The sequence below is a fragment of the Octodon degus genome, unplaced genomic scaffold, assembly GCF_000260255.1.
Source record: "Octodon degus isolate 3935 unplaced genomic scaffold, OctDeg1.0 scaffold00040, whole genome shotgun sequence".
Lineage (NCBI taxonomy): Eukaryota > Metazoa > Chordata > Mammalia > Rodentia > Octodontidae > Octodon > Octodon degus.
This window is the reverse complement of record NW_004524616.1, coordinates 4,470,682-4,494,644: the sequence shown is the minus strand read 5'-3', so window position 1 is coordinate 4,494,644 and position 23,963 is coordinate 4,470,682. Positions and strand designations below refer to the sequence as shown.

The 23,963-nt window shown below is 43.9% G+C and overlaps 1 protein-coding gene across 5 annotated transcripts in view; it reads right to left on the bottom strand.

Annotated features, from left to right (window-relative positions):
- Nucleotides 1–23,957, bottom strand: part of Ablim3 (actin binding LIM protein family member 3) — a 113,330-nt gene extending 89,373 nt beyond the window's left edge. For all 5 annotated transcript variants that reach the window (XM_004631279.2, XM_023715275.1, XM_023715274.1 and 2 more), the window contains exon 1: nucleotides 23,657–23,957. In XM_004631279.2, coding sequence (XP_004631336.1) covers nucleotides 23,657–23,669 — 13 coding nt within the window. In that variant the 5' untranslated portion in view covers nucleotides 23,670–23,957. The remainder of the gene's footprint in view (nucleotides 1–23,656) is intronic.
- Nucleotides 23,958–23,963: the final 6 nt, after the last annotated feature.

Sequence of the window (23,963 nt, the reverse complement as noted above, 5' to 3'; positions counted from 1 at the left end):
TGTCTCAGTTATCCTTCTCTTGTTGTTGGGATAAATATCTGACACCCAAAATGAAGGAAGGAAAGGTTTGTTTAGCTCAGTCACTGGAGGTTTCAGTCCATACTCAGCTGGCTCCAAGGTAGGGTGGCACATGGAGGAAAGTAACTGTTAGGCAGTGGCAAAAAGCAGAGAGCAAAGGGAAGGCAGCAGCTCAGGTGCTAGCTAGCCTTTCTTCCTCCTTACATTGTAATGCAAATTACCTTGCAGGGCAGGTGCAGCATCCACACCCACAAAAATCAATCAAAATTCCAGAAGTGGCCTGGTGAACTGCATGAGGCCTTGTGGGGACACCTACACAAACCATAACAATGGGAAATAAAAAAAAGTATGTTGGGAATCAGAGAGAACAACTATCAGCAACCAAATGGGAAGGACTCATCTGAGGGAAGACTACCTTTCCTCAAGAAAAGCAATGGAAGAAGCACAGTCCCCTCCCCTCTGAGACTGACAGAGACAACCTTCAAATAAGGGGAAGAGAATTTGAGCAGACACTCTCATAGGCTAAGTATGCTGCCTTACCACCCTTCCCAATCCATATGTGGAAGCCCTAACCCCCAGTATGTTAGAATATGACTGCATTTGAAAATATGGGCTTTATAGAAAAAAATAAGTTTAAATGAGGTCAATATGGTGGGCCCTAATTGGATATGACTGGTTCCTTTAGAGGAAGTGAAGGTTAGGACACAGGAATGCAGACAGAGAAGACCACATGAATTCTCAGGAAGAAGATGCTCACCTATAAGCCACAGAGAGAACTCAAAAGAAATGAGCCCTCTTGGGGCCTTGATCTTGGACTTCTTCCTGGATTGTGATGAAATGTTTTTCTGCTACTACCCAACATGTGATATTTTGCTATGGTAGCTCTAAAAATTAGTATGAACTCCAAATCAGCATTTTAAGTGGCATAAAGGATGTAAAAGCCACCAGGAAATAAAGTTATACAATCACCCTGCAACAGCAGGCACGCCACCTGATCTCATGTAGTCCCAGTCTCATCATCTTCTGCCCAGAGTGCACAACTGGTCTCCTTTTCCCACTCATTGTCCACACAGTGGCCAGGATAATGCTCTCAAAATGTGAATCCCATGATGCTTAGTTGTTATGGTTTGTGTCTAGGTGTCTCCCCAAAGCCTCATGCAGTCTTGGGGTGGCTTCTGGAGTTTGTGATTGATTACTGTGGGTGTGGTTGCTGTATCTGCCCTGGGGCAGGTAATTTGCATTACAGTGTAAGGTGGGAAGAGAAGCCAGCTGCTTGAGCTGCTGCTACCCCTCCCTTGTACTCTTGCTCTTTGCTGCCACCATGAAAGGTTGCCCTCTGCTGTGGGCCGCTCGTCTTGGAGCCAGCTGAGTGTGGACTGAAACCTCCAGTGACTGTGAGCTAAATAAATCTTTCCTTCCTTCGTTTTGAGTGTCGGGTATTTGTCCCAGCAATGAAAGAAGAGTAACTAAGACATTAGCTAAGACTCCCACCGCCTCCAGTGGCATTTAACACCACTCAATGGTCTTCTTTCACTTTTGGCATGAATCCACAATCCTTGCTGCGATCCCAAAGGCCCTCATGATTTGGTCTAGGTTGGCTGCTGCCTCATCTTAGACTCTGGCACCCACTCTGGCTTTCTTTTTTTTCCCCTCCCAATGCTTCCTGCTCCTTCTGCACACGTGGTGGTTCCCACCCCAAAGAAGGCATGCCAGAAGTTCTGCCAGTTTTCTTGCATTCCATATCCTGGAAAATTCATCTGTGGGGAGATGGCTTTCAGCAGGGAGAGCCTGTGGCTACTCACACCTTATTGCTTATGCCATGGCAGCCACTGGCAGATGCCAAGAAGCAACTGTCGAAGGTCAAGAGTCTGAGTGAAGGGAGTGGAATCATAAGAAGTGAGGCCTCCCTACAGGTCCACGGGTGTTCTTCCCAATCTAGAAGCCAGCTGATTCTGGTGACAGGAACATTCCCTAGGGAGTTGTAAAAGGAGCTGAAGGGTGACAGTCTGGGTCTGTCAGCCAGAGCAAGTCCTCTGCTCTGATGGGTACGATGAAAGGGTTCTTTCTTGTTCATCTGGATTGCTTGCTGGCTTCCAGGCACAAAGAGCAGCAGCAAAGCCTTTATTCTATAGCTACCCTCCTGTGTTTCTTTTAGTCATCCTTTAATTATGGAGCCCAAGCTTCTAGAATGAGATACTAAAATGCATGGTTGGCTGCATAGCCCCACAGTGGATGAAATATTTGAAATCAGGACGGTTGCATAGGAGCATGGCAGACCCACAGTGAATTGACTCTTTTTGCTTTGCCCCACTTGCCTATAACCCAAATAAAGTTACATTTGTCTTGTGCTTCAGTTTCTGTGCAGGGTTGTATTAAATTTTAATGGTTAAAAGAAATACAGCCAGCAACAAAAAGTAATAAAAAAAGCAATTCAAATCTTTGCTGGCTTCTTTCTCTTAAAGGACAGCCAAAGGAAGAAGGCATCTGCTTAACAGCTAGCAAAGCAGCCTCCTACTCAAAGACTCTCTCATCCATTGCCTCATTTGATTGTCGCCAGGCATATGATGGCGGTGAGGCAAGGATCACTCCACCTGCTTGAGCGGCAAGCAGGCCAAGGCACAAGGAATTGAAGAACGCTGCCAGATGCCAGCAGAGGCCTGGCTCAGCCAGCCTTTCTTTCTACTCCTGTGCACATACCTACACATACGACCCCTTTTGGCCTCTCTGCTCCCTAAATTACTGGAGGATTTTCCTGGCACTGTTGGCAATAGAAACCAATAACTGCCAGCTTAAGTGAAGGAAACACCAGGAAATTGACATTTGATTCTGAAAACCCTACAAGTGTGGTGTCTTGACAAGAAAGTGGCAGGCATTAATGAAGCCCACAAGTATTTTTACATACTTAGTCTATCTAATCTAGATAAATGCCAGAAGAAACAAAAACAATCATCACCACCAATAACAATAACAAAAACCAGCCCTACCTCCTCCCCAGTCAAAGAGCCATCCTGTCCCCAGTTGACTCCAGGAACCATGGTTCAATAATTAACATGTGGGCGAGAGGCCCAAACTCATTGGCAGAAGACAGATTCTCAGATGAAAAACAGAAATCCTAAATCCCACTAATACAAAAGGCTCACTGACATTATCTATTGGAAACAACACTGACTTCAAGGGAGACCACCAGGAAGAGAGAAAGCCAAAATTTTGGTGATAGAGGAAGCAGGTGGGAAGAGGGGTGGATTTCTCACAGGGTCCAAAGCAACTTGGCTATTCCTCAACATATTCTTTAAGTCTGAACCCTCAAGTGGACTTTACTACCAGTTACTGAGCATTTCCACATAGCACTGATGTCATCAATGCCAACATAATCTGGGTCAGTACACCCATTTTAGCTGAAAAACATGATTTGAGAGAGTTCCCATGGGGATTAGTCATGGGAGATACCTGATTATGCTGGGCTCAAGGGAAGCCTCTGGACCCCAGGCTAAATTTAAGGGGAGAAGCAAGTTCAGTGAGGGCCGTGATATTCAATTCTACAAAAGCCAAGAAAGAAGGTGGTCTGATTAACAGAGAGACAGACGGGGAGGGGATTAGAGGTCCCATGATTCAAAGGACTGAAACATACTAGAAAGGATGAACATAGACATTCATTTCACTTGCTCCTGGGCCAACTTCTGAGCAGGGATAAGGAGGGCCCTGAGGGTAAAGAACAATTCCTGTGCGCTGTGACTGGTCTTATTTGCACTGTAGATTCTTCTTAACCTGGACATGCATGCAGGGATCCAGTTTATTGGCCAACAAAGAGGCCATGCAGGATAGTCATAAACAGAAAGTTTCCTGGTCTTCCTAAGGCCATGATGTCTTGAGGCGTCCCCTAGCCCCTTGAGGCAAAAAAAAAAAAAAAAAAATTCACACAAGCTTTATCCTGGTGTTACTATTCTAACACCCAGTAAGACCTACAAAGGACCTGGTTCCAAGTTGAAAGCCTGGAGTCAGTACAACCAGATTACAAATCTACAGGGTAATTTTTATGAGCTAAGGACAGGGCTGTACTAGTTAATAAAGCACCATGTTTCCTGTCCTTTGGGATTTTATAATTCTGTGCAGAAAAGCTGCAATAAATAATTGGTTATAATTTCATAGGAAAGATCTACAATGAAAATATCACAAATAGAAATGTGTAAAATAAAGTAAATGAATTAAGAGAGGGGTAACCTCAAATTAAAATATTTCAGTTGAGACTGTAGGGACAGGAGATAGCTAGTCGTAGAAGGGCATGACCAGAAGAGTCCAGGTAGAGCAGCAGCACATGCAAGAGCCCTGAGGCTGGAGATCACAGGGTAAATTCAAGGAGACATGTGTGGTTGGAACACTGTGGTCGGACAGGCTAGCAAAAATTAAGCTGGACAGGAGGATCTGGAATTGTACATGCTGAAAGGTTTTACAAAGCTTGTTTGCAGGTATTACAGTTGAAATAGCCCATGGAGGTAATCCAGGAGGATAGGATTGTACCCACAGAACTGCTAACAAGACTAGCCTCAGAGATCTCAGAGTTAGCAGGGTGCTGAGACTTGAAATAGGAAATAGGTTCTCTTTCCATAACTTAGATTCTAGAGGAGACACACACACACACACACACACACACACACACACACACGCACTCTTGCACCCATGTACACCCACACACATCATTTGGGTTAATTCACAATAATGAAATAGATACAAATATAGATCTTAAGTAGAAAAAGTTTTGACAAATATATAAACAACATATCGATCAACATAGGGATATTTCAATCAACACAGTTTGTAACCAGTCGTTCCTTCCAATCCAAAGCAAATTCTGCTATGATTTCTGTCCACATGATGACATGTTGACCTTCATGGATGGTGTGCATTCTTTTTATTTTCCTCATTATGTTTCTGCAGTCCCTTCAGGTTAGGGTACGCATCAGTAACTTAGTGTGCTACCTTCTGTTGCTAAGTACTAATCCGTGTTGGAAGTGTAATGCAATTTGCTTATCCATTTGTAGATGAACATTTGGGATGTTTCTAGATTTGAATTCTTACTATGAATTGAGATGCCAGGAACATCATTGAATAGATCTTTTTGTGGATATGTGTTTTCATCACTCACAAGTAAAGTTGCTAGATCATAAGTAGGTGCATACTGAATTAGCAAACAATTTTCCAAAGTGCTATCATTTTACAGTCCCACCAGAAATAGATGAAAAATTGTAGTCCCTTGGATGAGTGTAAACAGGTGGTTTAAATTTATATTTCCCCATGACACGGAGCTCCTTTTAATATGCTGATGGACCCGTTATATGTTATTTTGTGGTATGTCAGGATTCTTAGCAGCTTTTCCTGATTTTAATGTTCTAGGATAATAATTCTTACCTCAAGTTCATAAGATATTCTCCTATATCTTCTAGTTTTCTTCTAGAGATTGTATAATCTTAGCTTTTATTTTATGTAGGTTCATAATCTATTCTGAATTTATTTTTATATATTGATGTAACAAGAGTCTTGTAATTGAATGCAGGATGGATGGACTTGTTAACTGGTTTTTAATTTAATTTAATTTTTATTTTATATTGTGGCATAACTCTCAGAGAGTACAATTTATAGATCTTAAATATACAGCACAAAATACTCTATAGCCTTACACACACTTTCACACAACCACATTCAGATTATTTCATGACTCCTTTTCAATATCAAACATTTTTTGACCCTCCCTATATTTAGTATTACATCTAAGCTACCTATGGTAGCTTTTTGCCATATTGAATTTTCCCAAACACATGCATTTGACAGTTATTATGCATTTCAATATTTAGGTACACACAAGGGTTTGGAAGCTCCAGAAATAATTTCTTGGCCCCTTAGTTGCCTGTGAGTCACAGTTGGGGCACAAATATGCTATATTGGCCAACATATGATTTCTTATCTGCAGAAAACTCATAATATAAGAAAGATACTAAGAAATGCATAGGAAGATTGTGTTGACTTGCAGCAAATGACCTGTAACCATGATAATTTTTTTTTTTTTTTTTTTGTGGAACCAGGGATTGAACTCAGGCCCTTGCGCTTGCCAGGGAAGCACTTATTCCATTGAGCCATCTCCCCGGCCCAATGATAATATTTTAAACTGAACAGAGACTTCAGAAGAGGGAATAAAATCACGGCAGGGTCAATAAGCGGTAGCTGGATGGAAGAGTATTGGGTCTAGAGATCTCTAGAATTTTGACAAATGAGAAATTATACGATAATTACAAAGTAGAAAGAAAGATGCCTTTGTTGGGATCCTTTTCAGCTGTAATTACAGAAACCCGACTGAAACTAGTTTATGTGAAAATAGAATGTATTGGATTTTACAAGTGGGAGGTCTAGGGTTGGGCAGCTTCGGCTCCAGGTAAAGCTGGATTCTGCTGTTTTCCTATGCTATCAGAGCTATGAGTGTCTCTGTTTTTCAGACAGCTTCTCCTCATATGTTAGAAACAATAGCCACTGGTGCTCTCAGCTCCTTATCTCTTAGGTCTGCCACTTTATGGGACAAATACTTCTTCCTAGACAACTCCAAGAAATATTCTGCTTAGTCTATCTTGGGTATAGTGTCCACTGAAGAGCAGATCCTGTGCCAGGGAATGTCCTGACTGGTAGCCTAGGTAGGTAAGTGCTGTCCTTTGGGAGAGGTGTAGCACATACTGCCTTGATAGACTATTGGGGATAAATCCTCCTGAAGAATTGGAAGGAGGAATGATTAAACATGCTGGGGAAACACTTCAGTGAGTTTTAATGACAAAGGAATGTAGGCTTTGAGTAGAAAATGTAAATACTGGGCAACAAAAGCAAAGCAGGAGGCATCATAATCCTGGGCTTCAAGTTATACTACAAAGTTACAGTGACAAAAACAGCATTGTATTGGCACAAAAATAGACATGTGGATAAATGTAACATTATAGAGGATGCAGGAACAAACTCCACACTCAGCCACCTGGTCTTTCAGAAAGGAGCCAAAAATATATGCTGGAGGCAAGATAGCCTTTTTTTTAAATGGTGCTGGAAAGACTGGCTACCCACATGCAGAAGCCTGAATGCTTACCCATATCTTACACCAAACTAACATCAAAATGGATCAAAGATCTAATATTAAAACAGAAACACTTCACTTGCTGGAAAATAAAATAAAACTCTTGAAGATATAGGCATAGGCTAGGACTTTCTGAAGAGAACTCTAACTCCAATTGCACAAGAAATAACAGCAAGAGTGAACAAATCAGACTGTTTTATATTAAAGTTTCTGCACAGCAAATGAACAGAGTAAAGAGACAACTACAGAATGGGAAAGCATTTTTGCTGGTTACATCTCAGAAAGGATCAATATCTGTAATGTATAAAGAGCTCAAAAGAATTAGACTCCCCAGGGCTGAGGAGATGGTTCAGTAGAACAAGCGCTTGCCTGACAAGCGCAAAGGCCTGAGTTCAATACCCGGTTCTGAAAAAAAAAAAAAAAAGAATTAGACTCCCAAATATAAAAAAGCCCAATAAAACAATAGGCAATGGAAATGAATAGATAATTCTCAAGGGGCCAGGGAGATGGCTCCGTAGAATAAGCACTTGCCTGGTAAGCACAAGGGCCTGAGTTCAATCCCTGGTTTAAAAAAAAAAGATAATTCTCAGAAGAAGAAATACAAATAGTCAATAAATATATGAAAAAATGTTCAACATTACTGGCCATTAGAGAAATGTACTGAAATTTCATCTTATGCCAGAAAGAATATCCATCATCAACAGAATCAAATAATAAACAAAGCTGACAAGGCCATGGTCCTTCTACATTGCTGGTGGGAATGTAAACTAGTACAACCATTACGGACATTAGTATGGAGATTTCTCAAAAAACTGAAAGGTAGAAATTCCACTTGATGCAAGCTAGTCCCTTTAAGGCATCTTTCCAAAAGAGTTAAAAACATCATATTACAATAATTCATGGATACCAATGTCTGTATTAGCACAGTTTATAATAGCTAAATCTTGGGAGTGGCAATATGTCCATTACCTGATGAAAGCATAAAGAAAATATGGTATCTATACATAACGAAGTACTACTTAGCTATCAAAAGGGATACATATGAGTCATTTGTATGGAGGAAAATGAACAGAACTTGAAAACATACTGTTAAGTAAAATAAATCAGTCCCACAAGCTTAAATACCATTCAGTTTTTCTCATATGAGAAGTCTAAGGTACATATGCAGTACAGAGAAAAATGAAAGGCAGATGGGGAAAGCAGAAGATACATCTTCTGCAAGTGGGAAGGGATCAAGAGGCAGAGGACAGGTAGGAGATGTAGAAAGAATGGGATAAGCTGTGTACATGTACCAAGTACTCACACTGAAGGTAAGCATTGTGTTCTAGAGCAGAGCTGGGGAAGGGAGGAAGGAAGTAAAGGGAAGGGGGCTAAAGAGAATTAAGATGTGTTAAGTACACACATCTACTCCCTAAAGTGAATATAAACATTATACACTGCAAATGATTACTAAAAACTGGATTAAATTTTTATAAAGAACATATAAACAGAAGGAAAAGGGATGAGGAACACTGCTGTGGATACTGACACACTGACATGGAAAATTGTCATGTACGTCCTTTGCACAATGGGAGATCTCTGGGGTGAGCAGCACTTTCTGCAGCACAAGATGCATTTCCCCAGCAGCTCCCGCTGTGTCTCACATAGAATGGTGTCCAGCAGCCACTTGAAAAGAGTCATAAAATATCTGAGTGTGAATTATGAGTTTTGCTGATTATGAAGGCAGCAAACAAACAAACAAGAAAACAGTAAGCTCTCTGGTCCCTTCTGTGTCTGTCTTACCAACAAGCATATTTTATTTTATTTTTTTGCGGAATCAGGGATTGAACTCAGGTCCTTGCGCTTGCCAGGGAAGCACTTATTCCACTGAGCCATCTCCCTGGCCCCCAACAAGCATATTTTAAATAAAGCTCTGTGTCATGACAAAGGTGAACTAGGTTAAAAGGACTGGGCATTTCTTCATCATCATTTTGATTTGGAACCTCAAAGTTGGAAGAGAACTTAGTAGTTGTCCATTATATTAATTAGCAAGCTGGCTCAAGGCAAAGACATCCCCCATCTTTATTTTCTGTAAATCAATTTGGATTGGCACACAGCCTCATTCATGTTTTTACATATTTTCTGTATTTATTCTAAAAAGACCATTTGGCTTACTGCTTGGCCCTTTACAGGAGGGTTTAACATGAGAAGTTTCCCACTCAGCATTCAGCGCTGACTCATGCCTGGAATAAAAAAACATTACTGAGGACTGGGGAGATAGCTCAGCAGTCTAAGTGCCTACCTGGCAAGTGCAAGGACCCAAGTTTGATCCCCAGTACTGCATGCTGTGCCGCCTGTAATCCCAGCCCTGGGAAGGCTGAGACAAGAGGATCACTATGAGTCTCAACTACCTAGTGAGACTCTGTATCCAATAAATAGATTAAAAAACCAAAAATTTAAAAAATTATTGATGGGAAGTGTTTAGAATGAGGTTTAACACATGATAAAGTATTCCTTGAGTGTTAGATAAGATAGTAAAGCCTCGGGTTAGCAGTGGATACCTATGCTTGTATTTGAATGTGATGATCAAGAGGTGACTGTATCATGAAAATACCATTTGATGGCTCATTGTATATTTAACAGAGTTTTCCCAATGTATTCAAATATATTTCATTGCATCTTCACTCCCAAACATTACTGTGTGTTGTCTGTGGGCCACTACTGCGTGTTCCCACTGTGCTCGACCTCTCTATCTGTCCTCCACTAAGCGTTCACCTCTGATTCTCATCCCAAGAGGAGGCTGAAGCTTGGTTGGGGGAGAAAACACAAGTCACTGGAGGCTGCGGAGCTAATAAGTGGCCAAGATGGAATGTGAACCAAGGCAGACGGACTTTGCAGTTCAAGTACTTATCAAATACACTACTTTGGCTTTTCAACTGGGTCAGCAGCCCAGTTTCCTAAGTATCAGTTTGCACAGTTCCAGAAATCAGAAGCAGCAGGTGCATCTGTGGGCATAAGGGCAATAATGGTGAAGTAATTGTCCCTTAGGCAATGCTGCAGACCGACCGTCCACTCATCTCCCTGAGCAATCCCCTCCCCCATCCACTTGCACAGCACCACTGTGTCTCACAGGCTTCTTGCTGCCTCCAGGCTCTGTGATGCATCAGGTGATGCACGTTGCCAGGAGAGATCCCTAAATAATGCACAGCTCTGGTCAGGTCACTACTTGGCTCAAAACCTCTGTGACTTCTCACTGACTATCAATTGTAACACCTACCCTTTCACCTGGCATGTAAAACTCCCAGCGATGTGACCCTCACCAATCGGTAAGCCTTCTTTCCTCACTGTTCACCTCCTCACACTCTGTACGGCACACAGGAGCTGGACATCCACACACTTCCCAAAATGCTTTGTGTCTTTATTACATTTGTCTTAGCCAAGGATCCTGGACTCAGGAGTTGCACAATTCATTCATAAAAGAATGAATGGGGGCCCCAGGGAGATAGCTCAGTGGAATAAGCCCTTTCCTGGCAAGCACAAGGGCCTGAGTTCAATCCCGGTTCCACCAAAAAAAAAAAAAAAAAAAAAAAGAATGAATGGCTGAACCATTCTGTCCTTTTCTTTCCTTGACCTACTACGAACTTGTTTGCCTTTTCAAGGTCTAGGTGGGATGGCACCTGCCCACACCTTCTGAAGAGATTTGGCATTTTACCTTCCCTTTCCTATTTTAGACACTGACGATTGAATTCATGCCCTTTGCACTGAACTACAACAGCATCCTTTTTATTTTTATTGTTTTACTTTGAGGTAGGGACTTGCTAAGTTGCTCGGTTGCCTGAGGTAGGCTAGAACTTGACATCCTTTTGCCTCAGTCTCCCAGAGTGTTGGCTTTGGAGATTCCCATTCAACCTCACCATGGTTTCATTCGGGTTGGAATCCCATGTTCATGTCCCCTGTGTGGTGGCACTGGAGGAAGTGATCTGTCCCGAATGTCTTGGATTCAATGGGCCATTGCCACCATCTACAGTGGGGATTTGTTTCAGTGCCCACACATGGGAGTAAATAATGCTGGGATATACAACTGCAAGAGCACCTACCACAATCCATCACAGAAAAACTGGAAAAAAATAGAAAGTGGAGAGAGGATCGACAGTCAGACAGATGTGTCTTAGACTAAGGTACCACCAGCCCATGGGCTTTGTTCAGCCAATTCACCTGTGAACCTCATTTTCTTTTTATGTTGAATGAAGACTTCAGAATATTCCTTATTACATTTATCCTTCCACATTTTCTCTCATTTGAATTGAAATTCGAGGTCTGGAGTTGCTGTCTTCTTTGAGCCCGTTTCCTCTGTAAAGTGAGGATAATACCCACATCTGCCTCCTAGGATTTTCACGCCTGCTAAGTGGCTAATGACACTGTTCATAAGCCAGCACCCCTCTGCATCAAACACCATGTTGTGTTTAGAGGACTTGACAGTGAGCAAAACAGGCAGGTCCATCCCATGGGTGTTCTGCAACTTGCAGCTGGAAGGGGACAAGAGACAGGAATGGGGCCAGTAAGCGAATGAGCACAGTGACACTGGCTGTGAGTAGTTCTGAGGAGAATGGTGAGACCCAGTGTAATCAGACAGTCTTCTTTAGATACAGAGCTCAGAGATGGCCTAGTAGGATTGGTGTATGGATTAAAGAAACAGTTAAAGCATTTGCATTCAGATAGGCTATGGCTGGAAAAGAATGCGTCTTGATTGGGAAGAGGAGGAGAAAAAAACTAGCTAGAGGCTAAGGAATCTCTGTTAGGGGCTAGGCTTTCTTTGTTCCAGAGATTGTCATCTCTAGGTGCTTTCTCCCTATGTGTGACAGTCCCAGGCTCTGCCTCTGTTCTTTGAAGGGGTGGGAGTGTTCCGTGGTCACCTGAGGTGCCTGTACCATATACTCTGGACATTACAGGCAATTCTCTAGAACCACCATACTGACTGAAAATGTCTAATGCTATGGTCATCTTACACAATACTCAGACAGACATGGATGGGATCCCTGGGATGTGTCCCTAGATCTCAAAATACAGGAGCAGACCTCAGGCGGCCCCTGCTCCTGCATACTGAGAGCAGCCTGGAGCAGGAGATTGGCACTTGGTGAAGTGTGCTTCAGGTGCTTAAAATAGATCAACTGTGTCATTAGACCATCACAAAGCGGTCATTTCATTGGCCCTGCGGGTGCTGGTGAGGGCCAGAGATAACAGCCCAGGGAGAAAGACCTGTGCTTTGCACAAAATTAAGCAGATGCAAGGAAGAAGCTTTGGAATTGATACAGGCAGTAGAAAGTGGAATTCTGCCAGGAGGGGGGTGGGGCTGTGGCACAAGCAGGCAGCAGTAACCACAGCCCCAGGAGCAATGGGGCGGCAGAGTGGAGCCTGTGTGTACCCCTTGTCTGGCTGCTGAAACACTTAGAGAAGAGGGCTGGAAGGGTCTTCGAGCCAGATACAACCCTAGGGCACTGTCCGGTATCACTGAGGGAGCAGCTACGCTCTCAGGCAGATGCAGATCAATGCGTAGAGCTGACTCCTGCGTCCTTCATACTCTCTCCATAGCAGGTTTCAAGTCCTTCCTCCATGCTGGGCATGCAGCTGTTGATCACTGTCCTTCCTGAGCACCATGCTTCAGACAGAGCACGATCTGCTTCTGCATAGCAATGCTCTGACCTCTTCCTCTCCACACAGCCTGAAATCATGTTTTCCAGTAGCCCACACTGCTCAGTTACCTCCTTCCAAAACTGAGGTCAGCTCTGCCATCCCCACCCCCCTACTCTAGTGGCTGCCACACCTGGTGTGGTGGACTTTAAGCAGCGGTGGTGGTTGAGGAGGGAAGAACTCAAGGCCTGCTTGTGTGGCAATAGCCAGGTATGGTGGCAGTCTGAACACAGGACAGCAGAGGAAAGGGAAATGTGGGGTAACTGCTTTCTAATCAGTTTAGCTGCCTGGATAGATGGAGGTTCTCAATGAACATTGTAAGAGCTGAAGCAGGTCTTTATAAGAATAACTTTGTTATACTTTAGGGTGAATTTAAACAGCCTTGGGGACATCTAGATGAGTCTTAGAGGATAGTCAGAAAGATGAACTCAAGGCTTAGCAACAATATCTTCATTTATTTTTATCCTAGAATTTAGAGACAGTGGGCTTTTCATTCATGGATTAATTCATCAAAGGTCTTTTGAGTACCTACTATGTGCTAGGCACTGTGTTTTGCTTTCAATAAATTATTTGCTACCCTGATTTCTTCCAGGGGAGTGGAGAGGAATCTCCCCTCAATAGAAGGAATATATTCAAGGAAAGCACTATGGAATGGGTGTTGGATCCAGTAGTACTCTTTAGGAGGTGCTTGCCTTGGTGACATGGAGCATGTGCTGTGTACCAGATGTCCCACACTGGATCAAGCCTGTCTTCTCCAGTATGTCAGAACAATCTTGGAATGGTTTAACTTTCAGGATGCTTTCATTTGGGATGGAAAGGTACCCAGAGCTCTGATGGTTGATCTAGACCTGCCTCCTTTGTTCTGGGTCCCACCTGCTATTCCTAGGTTCCCTGGAAACAAAGTCAACTTCCAGGAGGTAGAGGCCAGGCATTGTTTGCTGTGTTATTTGTCCAACTGTATCCAACAGGATATGATATCACCGTTCTGGAGATTGGTGAGCATGGGGCAATAAGGACCTATAAGTAAGATCCTGCTTCCTTCCACAAGGTTTGAATGGAATGGCCGTGTTAATCAGCACCACACAGAGCCTGGGCCCAGAGTCATAAACAGCTTGCTGCATTTCCCATTTCTGTGTGAAGAGGCACATGTCCACATTTTCTGTTATATGGGTTAACTCAGGATGGGGATTAAAAGTTTAAACATCAGAGCAAGGCACCATATGACTATGATTTAATATAAAAAAATGAGCTGACAGTGGACAGTGATAAAAATAGCATGGAGTTGGTGAAAAGCAGACTTACTGATCAGTGGAATAGAATACACACTATAGAAACAATTCCAGGCACACTCTACTACTTTATCTTTGACAAAGAGGCCAAATACATCCACTGGAGTAAAGACAGCCTCTTTAACAAATGGTGCTGGGAAAATAGGCTTTCCACATGCTGAAGATTGAACCTAGACTCATATCTCTCATCATGAGCTAAAATAAAACCAAAATGGATCAAAGATCTGAATATTAAAACAGAAACACAAAATTCTAGAAGACAAAATAAGTAAAACTTGAAAACACAGGCATAGGCAAAGACTTTCTGAACAGAATCCAGTAATAATACCAAGAATCAACAAATGGATTGCATTAAATTAAATATACAGCAGAAGAAGCCACAATAGAGTGAAGAGACAACTTAAAGAATGGGAAAAAATTTGCTAGCTGCTCTTTAAAGGACTAATATTTAGAACATATAAAGAACTAAAAAAACCCAGCCTTCCTCAACTTAAAGACCCAGTCAAAAGTGGGCATGTGAAATTGATGGATACTTCTCAGATGAAGAGGTATGAATACCCAATGAATACATGAAAAATGTTCAACATTGCTGACTATTGGAGAAATGCAAATTAAAATGACAGTGAGATTCCATCTCATTCCAGAAAGATTGGCTATGTCCAAGAAATCAAATCATAAGAAATATTGGCAAGGCTGTGAGGAGAAATGAACCCTTCTTCATTGTTGGTGGAAGCATAAATTGGCATAACCACTATGGAAATCAATATGGAGATTCCTGAGAAAACTCCTTTTGACCCAGGAAATCCATTTCCTCATTTACATAGTATCTTCTTGAAAGAGTTAGACTGGGAGTGGGGGTGTGCGCCTGTAATCCCAGTGCTTGGGAGGCTGAAAAGGAGGGTCAGTACGAGTCCAATCTGTGCAGTGAGACCCTATAGACCCTGTACAAAAGAAGGAGTTAAAGACATCAAATTACAGTGATATATGCATACCTATGTTTATAGCACCACAATTCATAATACCTAAATGCTGGGAACAGCATATATGTCCACCAATGGATGAATGGATAAGAAAATGTGGTGTTTATACTCTAGTACTCCACTGCCATAAAGAAGGACAAACTTGAGTCATTTGTAAAAAAATGGATGAACTTCAAGACCATAATGGTAAGTGAAGCATGTTAGACATACATATTTCAATATCTAGCATAAATTTCTCATATGAAAATTACAATATAGTCCTTTTCCTGTGAGAGGCCTGAGGTGACCTGTGAAAATGGTTCACTACTCTCTCGACCCAGAAAACTCCACAAAATCATGCAAATCAAGAGGCTCAAATCTTCACATTCACTTTAAGAACACACGTGAAACTGCCCAGGCCATCAAGGATATGCATATCCAAAAGGCCACCAAGTATCTGAAGGATGTCACATTAAAGAAGCAATGTGTGCCACTCCAGCATTACAATGGTGGAGTTGGTAGGTGTGTCCAGGCCAAACAGTGGGGCTGATGCAGGGCCAGTGGCCCAAAAAGAGTGCTGAATTTTTGCTGCACATGCTTAAAAATGCAGACAGTAATGCTGAGCTTAAGTGTTTAGATGTAGATTCTCTGGTTATTGAATATATCTAGGTGAACAAAGCACCCAAGATGTGCTGTCACACTTATAGAGCTCATGGCCGGATTTATCCATACAAGAGTTTCCCCTGCCATATTGAGATGATCCTTATTGAAAAGGAACAAACTGTTCCTAAACCAGAGGAGGAAGTTGCACAGAAGAGAAAGATATCCCAGAAGAAACTGAAAAAACAAAAATTTATGGCATGGGAATAAATTAAGCATAAAATAAATGCAAATAAAATTAATGTTGTCTATTAGTAAAAGAAAAAGAAAATTACAATATAAAATATTATATAAAATAAAAGATAGACAATAGGAAATAGCAAGATGGATCTTTGGCATACAGGAAGGGAACTGAGAGATAGAAGGAGGAAAGAAAGGGAGGGAGATTATATTTAAAAAGCACTGATCTGTACTTGGGTGATTTATTAGGACGTGGAGGCACATGCAGCAAAGACAAATGTACACCTGCCAAGCCCAGCAATCCTGCAGGCTGTCATCATGTAGGAAAATAGAGTCGGGCTGCAAGATCTTCCAGTGATATTTTGTTTTTAATAGAAGCCAGAAATCCCAATTTTGATCGCCAAACTTCTCAGTGTTGACAAATAATTCAAATTTTTATAAAAAAACTTGATATAGGCCCAATAAAATATGCTCCATTATGCTGGTCACCAGGAGGCAAATTTTGTCCATCTGTATGATGATCATTTCGGTTACATTTGTTGCCATGTTCCCAGCATGATGCTTGGTGCAGACCTGGTGTTCACTAAGTATTATTAACAAACAGTGCACTTCTCATTCCTGGAAGTGGGTTGGTGGATACCAATACCACAGCAATAAATTCCCTTATGCTACTGAAACATGACAACGCATGATGACTTGAAAGGTAAGGGCACGGGGAATGTTTGAGCAAACTTGTAAGTCCCCTGCAGTCCTCTCATGTGGGGACCTCCAATACATGACCTCTTTCCTTCAAGCTCCCAGGCAGTGTCCACTTTTGCTTGACAGAAATGGCAAAAGGAGTGTTCAAAGGGCTAGACATTCCTATTTGTCACAAGGCCAACCCTTGTGACACTCATATTTGTTAACTGATGGTCAGCGTTATACACTCGCCATAGGGAGCGGCTGGTCTTCAGGGGTAAACACACCACAGAGAAGTCTCCAGGAGTCATTTCCATAACGAACATGATATTGAATTGTGTCTCTCTCCAGAGAGCTGAAGCCCTAACACCAGTTCCTCAGAACGTGACCTTATTTGGACATAGGCTTTACAGAGAGAATCAAGTTAAAATTAGGCCATGAGGGTGGGCTCTAATCCAATATGACTGGTGTTCTTATCAAAAGGCGGAATTTGGACACAGGCATACACCAAGAGAAGACCTGCAGAGTCAGCGAGGAGATGGCCAGCCACCGGCCCAGGAGCCTCACAATGCTCTGAAGGATCCCATCCTTCAACACCATGGTGCTGGACTTCTGGCCTGCGTGACTGGGAGACAGTACGTACATCTCTGCTGTGTAGGCTGCTCAGTGTGATATATTATTATGGCAGCCCTAACAAACTGCCACTATTTATTTTTAATTTGCATTTGCTATTTGCTGAGCACTGTTTTAAGCAATTCACAACTACAGACTTATGTGTTCTTGGTGACAACCTCACGAGGGAGGCACTATTATTATCCTGCTCCCACCACAATTATCATTAGAGATGAGGAACCAGGATACATGACTTGCCCGTGGGCACACAAGGAAGAGCAGGGATGGCGTTGAAGCCCAGCAGTCTCTCTGCTCTGTGCCATTGAGGAGACAATGTCATTGGCAAAACAGCCCCGAAGTCAAGGGTACTCCCACACTTCTGGTTGTTTTCTACTCTTCCCGATGGTCTCTGGCTAGCTCTGGGTGGGAGCCAGTGGCTGCCTGCTCACCATAGCAGATGCTATCTCAGCAAGATAACACTTCTGCCAGATAGGAAAGTTGGAGCTCAGAACGGATATCACTTCCTTTCTGTAATCCAAGGGCTCTTGAAATCACATTGTGATCTTCAGAGATGTGTTATGTTCATTTTGGATGATTTGAAAATTGCTGCTTATGTTATTCCTCTAAACCCTCCCCAACTCCCTTAGTTTCAAGTAATCATGTGTCAACACCTGCTTTATTCATTTGGGAAACACTGTTTAAACAAACACACAAACTCTATCCTTGTAGTATTCCATCACTTCTATTTTATCTGTTTCACAGATGAGGAGTTTTTCAGAGGGTACCCTACTGGGTTTTGTTTGCAAGCAGCCCTTTTGTTTAAGAATTATTGGAACTCCTGATCCAGCACGTGGCAGAGGCAGAGGAAGCACATCTTGCCCCTGTGCCAGTGTCCTCCGTTCTGAGCTCCTGTGCTTTCCAGGTCCCTCTGCTTGCTCCTGCCCTGTACTATGTATGAACTGGGGGGCTGACCATAAGAGGCTGCCCACTGCTTTCCCTGACCTATGGCTTCTGGATGGATTTGTTGAGCTCCTGGGGAGGGGAGAGACAGCAGTCAGGATACATTATTTATCCCCCTGGTTCCTTCCCTGGAACTGGGCTAACTGGAGCCCAGGACCAGGAAGGTCCTGTCCTGTCATAACACCCACCCACAGCTAGCTGGGTCTTCAGTTCCTTCAATTATCCCTGCAGGTTGTGGCAGGTAATGGGCCACTCCTGTTCTTCCTTGCTTGCTTTTCTACACCCTCCATACACTTGTAGCATGCTTTTATTACACTTCCTTCATATCATCCATGCAGTTCACTGCGATAGCCCTGAGAGAGCCCCCTCTTCACCAACAGTGGTCTTTATTTTCGATAGGCTCTCTCTCCTTGTTTACATCTTCACAATCACCCAAATCCTGGTGCTTATACCCTTTCTGAACTACAATAATTGTCTCTCGCCTCAGATCCCACAGCCTAATTCACATAAAATACCAGGTTAATAATTTTCTGAAGGCTTTGATTTCCTATATACAAAACCTACTATACCTGCAAGACATGGTAACTTCCAATCAGAGAGCCTGTATTTTTTATGATATCTTCCTTTCAGAACTTTGCTTTACTTAATGGCCAGTTCACCTTCAGATTCAATTCCATGCACTAAGACCTGATGCCAGTGAATGTCTCTGGTACTCTACCTAAACCTCACAAGAACCTTGCACATTGGCGTTTTATTGATCACTTTTATGGTTTGTGTCTAGTCGTCCCCCCAAAAGCCTCATGTAGTCATGGGACGGGGACTTCTAGAGTTTCAGACTAACTCATGATCCTCTGGGATTATTGGTTTTAGTACTGCTGGGATTATGGGTGTGAATACTACACCCAGCCTGGGGCATACAGGTTGAATGCAATTTAAGAGAGACAGACATCCTCTCTGTAGCCACTGTTGCTGCTACTTCCCCATTTTGCCCTTTTTCTCTTTCCCGCCGCTATGAACTGCTGCCCTCTGCCCTGTGTCACTCTGCCTTGGAGCCAGCTGAGTATGGACTGAAACCTCCAGTAATTGTTAGCGAAATAAACCCTTCCTTCCTTCATTTTTGGTGTCGGGTATTTGTCCCAGCAACAAGAGAAGAGTAACTGAGACAATAACATTTTATATATTCTAAAATTCAGGCTAGAGAGACGTTCTCTTTTCTGTCTAAGACTACAGAGGACCTGGCAGATCCTGAACTTGAACTCAGGCACCTGTATTGCAAAGCTCAGGTTCTTACTTCTCCATGATGCCTTTGTGGGCTTACATGATCTTTGAATACTCTCTCCAGTAAAACAAGGTCTACTCCTAAAGAGGAATTTGTTAGCATGCCGACCCATGCTGAAGACACTGACACAGCCAGAGGCAGGAGGAGGCCTACAACACGAGGGGTCCTGTACTGGTACCATGGCCCATGATGTATCCTATCTCAAGGATAAGCCAGCCCTGGGTTTTGCACATAGGAAAGTCATAGCATTCAGGAGCTGTGGGGATTCCAGTGTAAATGAAGAATACTAGATTTTGTGGGGCACAGAGATGACTCTGGTGTTCAGGACTATTAGAACCTGATGTCAACTCAGTGTCCCTTAAATTTGGAAGTCTTGGTGTCAGTGTAGGAATGAGAACACCAACAGGAATAATTAAAGATATACTGTTGTACAAGAGTGTACATTTCATGGTTAGTACCCATGGGTCAGGATGTAAGAGTGGACAGTCCCAGTCATAGAAATGCCCAGTGTACAAACCAGAATAAATAAATTCCCCAAATGTGTTACAGGTGGGGCACATGCCACAGCCCATATGGCTGTTTGGGTAGATGGGCTTCAATAAGTGACCAACGTGGATAGAGGAGTAGACAATAATAGAGACCAGGTTTGGAAGGAACAGGACCAAGGTGTGCTGTGAGCCTACCTTGCAGGGACCTTAGCAGGACTGGGGGGCTTGGGTGGGCTTCTGAAGCTCTGGAGGGAGAAGAGACCAGACTGGTCATGGGTGGGAAGGGGCAGCAGAGGGCTGGTCCTATGAGAAGGGGGCTTTCTAGGAGGAAGGAACCATTCAAGGCAGGAGGAACAAGCCCGTTGAGAGAACAGAAAGGGGCAAATGCGATAGTGACACAAAAAATGGTGTAGTATGGAAGCAGTGGGATTGGTGAGAAGGTCAGAGCCAGGTCACATGGGACCCTACAGAGATGATGCGGAGAGCAGGTTTAGGGGAACGGCTAGAGGGGGCTGGAGTGGATGAAGAGAGACCAGTTAGGGGTGCCTCTATATGTCAGGGGACAAATAACAGATCCTTGGAATTAGGTTGGGGGCACCCAGGAGGAAAGAAAGTCTGTCTATACCCAGGTCTGTCTGCCACCTCACCCATCAGCTCCAAATCACCCTTTCTCCTAGGTGCCCTCGGATTGGTTTCTTTCTTTCTCTCTCTCTTTTCTTTTCTTTTCTTTTCTTTTCTTTCTTTCTTTCTTTCTTTCTTTCTTTCTTTCTTTTTCTTTTTTTTTTGTGGCAGAACCAGGGATTGAACTCAGACCCTTGCGCTTGCCAGGGAAGCGCTTATTCTACTGAGCCATCTCCCTGGCCCCTGCCCTCGGATTGGTATTCCAATGCTCAGAGAGATTGAAGAAGATTCAGCAAAACCAAACTTCCCACAGAGGCGTCACTGATTGTGCACTCCTGATTGTGTCATTTGAGAAATGGGTTTCTTAATAAAAACAACTTACACATGTTTAGAAATAATTTCCTTGTAATCCCATTTAATCCTCAAAGATCACACTCCAGGGACATTTTGCAATCCATGGTGAAGGTTTGACACTGGAGAGGTTGAGTGACCTGCTTGGTAATATCTTAAAGTTAATGCTAATGACACAGTATCACCAGAGTGATGACGACAGCTTGGCCACCCGAGTGCTCACACAGTTCCAGGCTAGTCCACGTTACTATATTTTACACAGAGCATTAACATATAGTCTCCAGTCCATTCTATTTTTTGCAGATGAGACAACTATGCTGAAGATCACACAGCTAATAAGAGAAAGATATGGCAACACTCGGATTCTGTGGTCTGCGCTCCACCAACTCACAACCACAACCTGCGCTCTTCTCCAGACAATGCAATTAGAAATTGATCAGCCTGTACTTCAATGCTGGCATTGCAACCGCTGATTAGGAATTATTCTCACTGTCAGGTACATTATACATCCAAGCACCTTTGGAATCCAGCAATTAACTACATGATGTGAAATTGCCAAATACTAACTACAAAGTCTCTCCTACTAAACTGGAATAACAGTACTCACTCACAGCTTGGGTGGGAGAGTCTGGGGAGATGAAGGAAGGGAAACACCTAGCTCAGCGGGGTGGCTGGGGGTGGGAGGAGTATGGACCCCATAACAAGGGGTGAAAGAAAGCCTAAGGAAATGTTTCTGCTAGGGACAGTTTCCTGCATAAAAACTGGGTTAATAATTTCACATCTCCAAGGGGAGCATTTTTGTTTAGCTCAGGTCAGCCAAGAACCTCCTACCAATGCTCCATCCCACTGAACCCAGGACCTTGTCACTGCCCTGTGGCCCGATTTCTGCTCTTTCTGTTTGCAGACTCTCCAAGTTGTGGGAGATGGCAGTGGTTTCCAGTCCCAGAGCTGCCATCTCCTCTGCAGTGAGCCTCAGCTATTCCCTGAGAGTGTGTCTCCTCTCGCCGGGAGCCCAGGAGCTGCCCAGGCAGCCCTGTCCAGTCCCTGCTTACTTCCCATCACTCTTGCAACATTAATACTCTACTTGCTTAGAAAGAGTAGATGAAGCTGGCCTGGCACTTTTGTCAGTTCTCATCTTCTGCACTATTCAACTCTATTGATAGTTGTTTCTTTAGAAAGGTTAAAAAAAAATTTCCTTTTTTTCTGGAATACTCCATGTTGCTAACTGGACAAGAGTGTCTTAGTATTCCATGGAGAAGAGGGCAGAGTCTGTGGTTTATTGCCCTTTTTTCACTCCTTGAAAAATAGATGAGCCATCTCTTCCTCAATTATTTGGTAGAAAAAGATTCCCATAAACATATTTTCTCCTAGGCATAATGGGAAAGTGACAGGCAAGTTCACATCTTTATTTGTCTGGAAGCCCACAAATGCATGGCCCTCGAAGTCCTAGGGCTTATGGGGTTTTGCTGTTTTCCTGAGCCTGGTAGGGAACCAAAACATCATCCAGACAGTCAAAATTAAGAGGCAAAATTTTCTGGCTGAAAGAGGCAGGGGAGTCCAGCCCTGCTTGCTTGCTTGCTTAGCATAGATATGTAATGCACAAAGGAAGACGGCAGAGGGATGAGTCAGACAGGCACATAGTAAATAAATATATTGCACTTCCATCTCATTGGCTTTTGCTTTTGTTTTTCTCTTCTCTATGCCAAGGGCCTTGAAATGAGGGGCGGGGGTGAGGAAACACTGGGTTTTGGCTGGACACAGTCTCAATAAGATGCTGATTATTTTGGCCTTGCTACTTAGCTGTAGCAAAAAAAAAAAAAAACCAAACCTGGTAGATTCTTCGATCATAAGGGTCTCTAATTTAAGGGTTTCTGATTTACAGATGAACATCAGGGATGCAGACTCAGGACTAGTAACAAAGTCGAAACCCAGGGAAGTGAACTCTGGTAAAGGTCCAAGAGCTCCACAGCCCCACCTGACACCGGAGTGGTCTAGACAGCTAAGCTGACAGCCAAGTGGAGAGGGACTTGAGTCTGCTCTGCTCTCCCAGGGCAGGGCTCAGCGTGGTCAGGGGAACACTGCTGAAGAGTGGGAGCCTGGGACTCCTCGTGCTGCTCAGGGCGTCTCGCAGCCGGTGAGGCCCAGTCCAGAAGCAAAATGTCTGGTCCTGGTTCTGCAAGACGGCTGCTGCCTCTAGCACAGACCTGTCACCCAAAGGGTCTGTCCCTTTCTCTCCTTCTGGAGAGGGCTGGAGTGGGTGGGTTGTCAGCCGGCAGCCAGGTGGAGAAAGTGGCCTCACCAGGAGGAGGAGCTGGTTCCTTCACAGCTTTCAGACCGAAGGTGCCTTCACAAGCATTTGTTTATCAAATAGCTCTTTTCCATCCTGCTACCCGCTCCTGCCACCCACAAGCCAGCCACCCTGCCTTCCCCTGTTTTAGGACTAGCAGGGCATCCATGGCTCTTCAGATGTGGGCAGGAAGGTCTGCTGGAGCCCCGTGCCAGACAATGGCCACAGTGCTGCTTCCTAGGCCTTCCTAGCATTGCTAGAAGGAGACAGCAGCCTTCCGAACGGAGGCTCCAGGCGCCTCTGATTGAACATTAGCAAAATCATCATGAAAAGCCAGCCCCCAAAGCTAGTCCTCTGCCAGGAAGCTCAGAAAGCACCAGAAGGAGTGGGGGTCAGGTATCCACACTGATGCCAGGCTTCTTTCCTCCTTCCAGTCAGCCGGCGCAGGCTCCTGCACCTCCAGCCCCCACCCCTGTTCCCATGGCAAAGGAGAGGAGGATCCACTTACTGCTCGTGTTCATGGTGATGCCTTTGCACTGGGTCTTTCATTCAATACGGAGGCCCCGGTGGCTTTTAAAATCTTCCGTTCTCCCGACCTCACTCATCACCTGGGGGTGAAAAGGCAGTCCAGGGCCAGCTCCTATCCTCAGGTGCTCGCGCTCCCTGGCCGTCCCCTCTCCGTCCGGGCTGGAGTCCCGGCCTTGAAGGCCAGCGGACCCGGGCGCAGGTGAGGGCGGCAGCAGGGCAGACGGGCGGGACGCGGCGCCCCGGGGCCCCGCTGCTGGGCCCCGAACCCCGGGCGGCGGCGGCGGCGG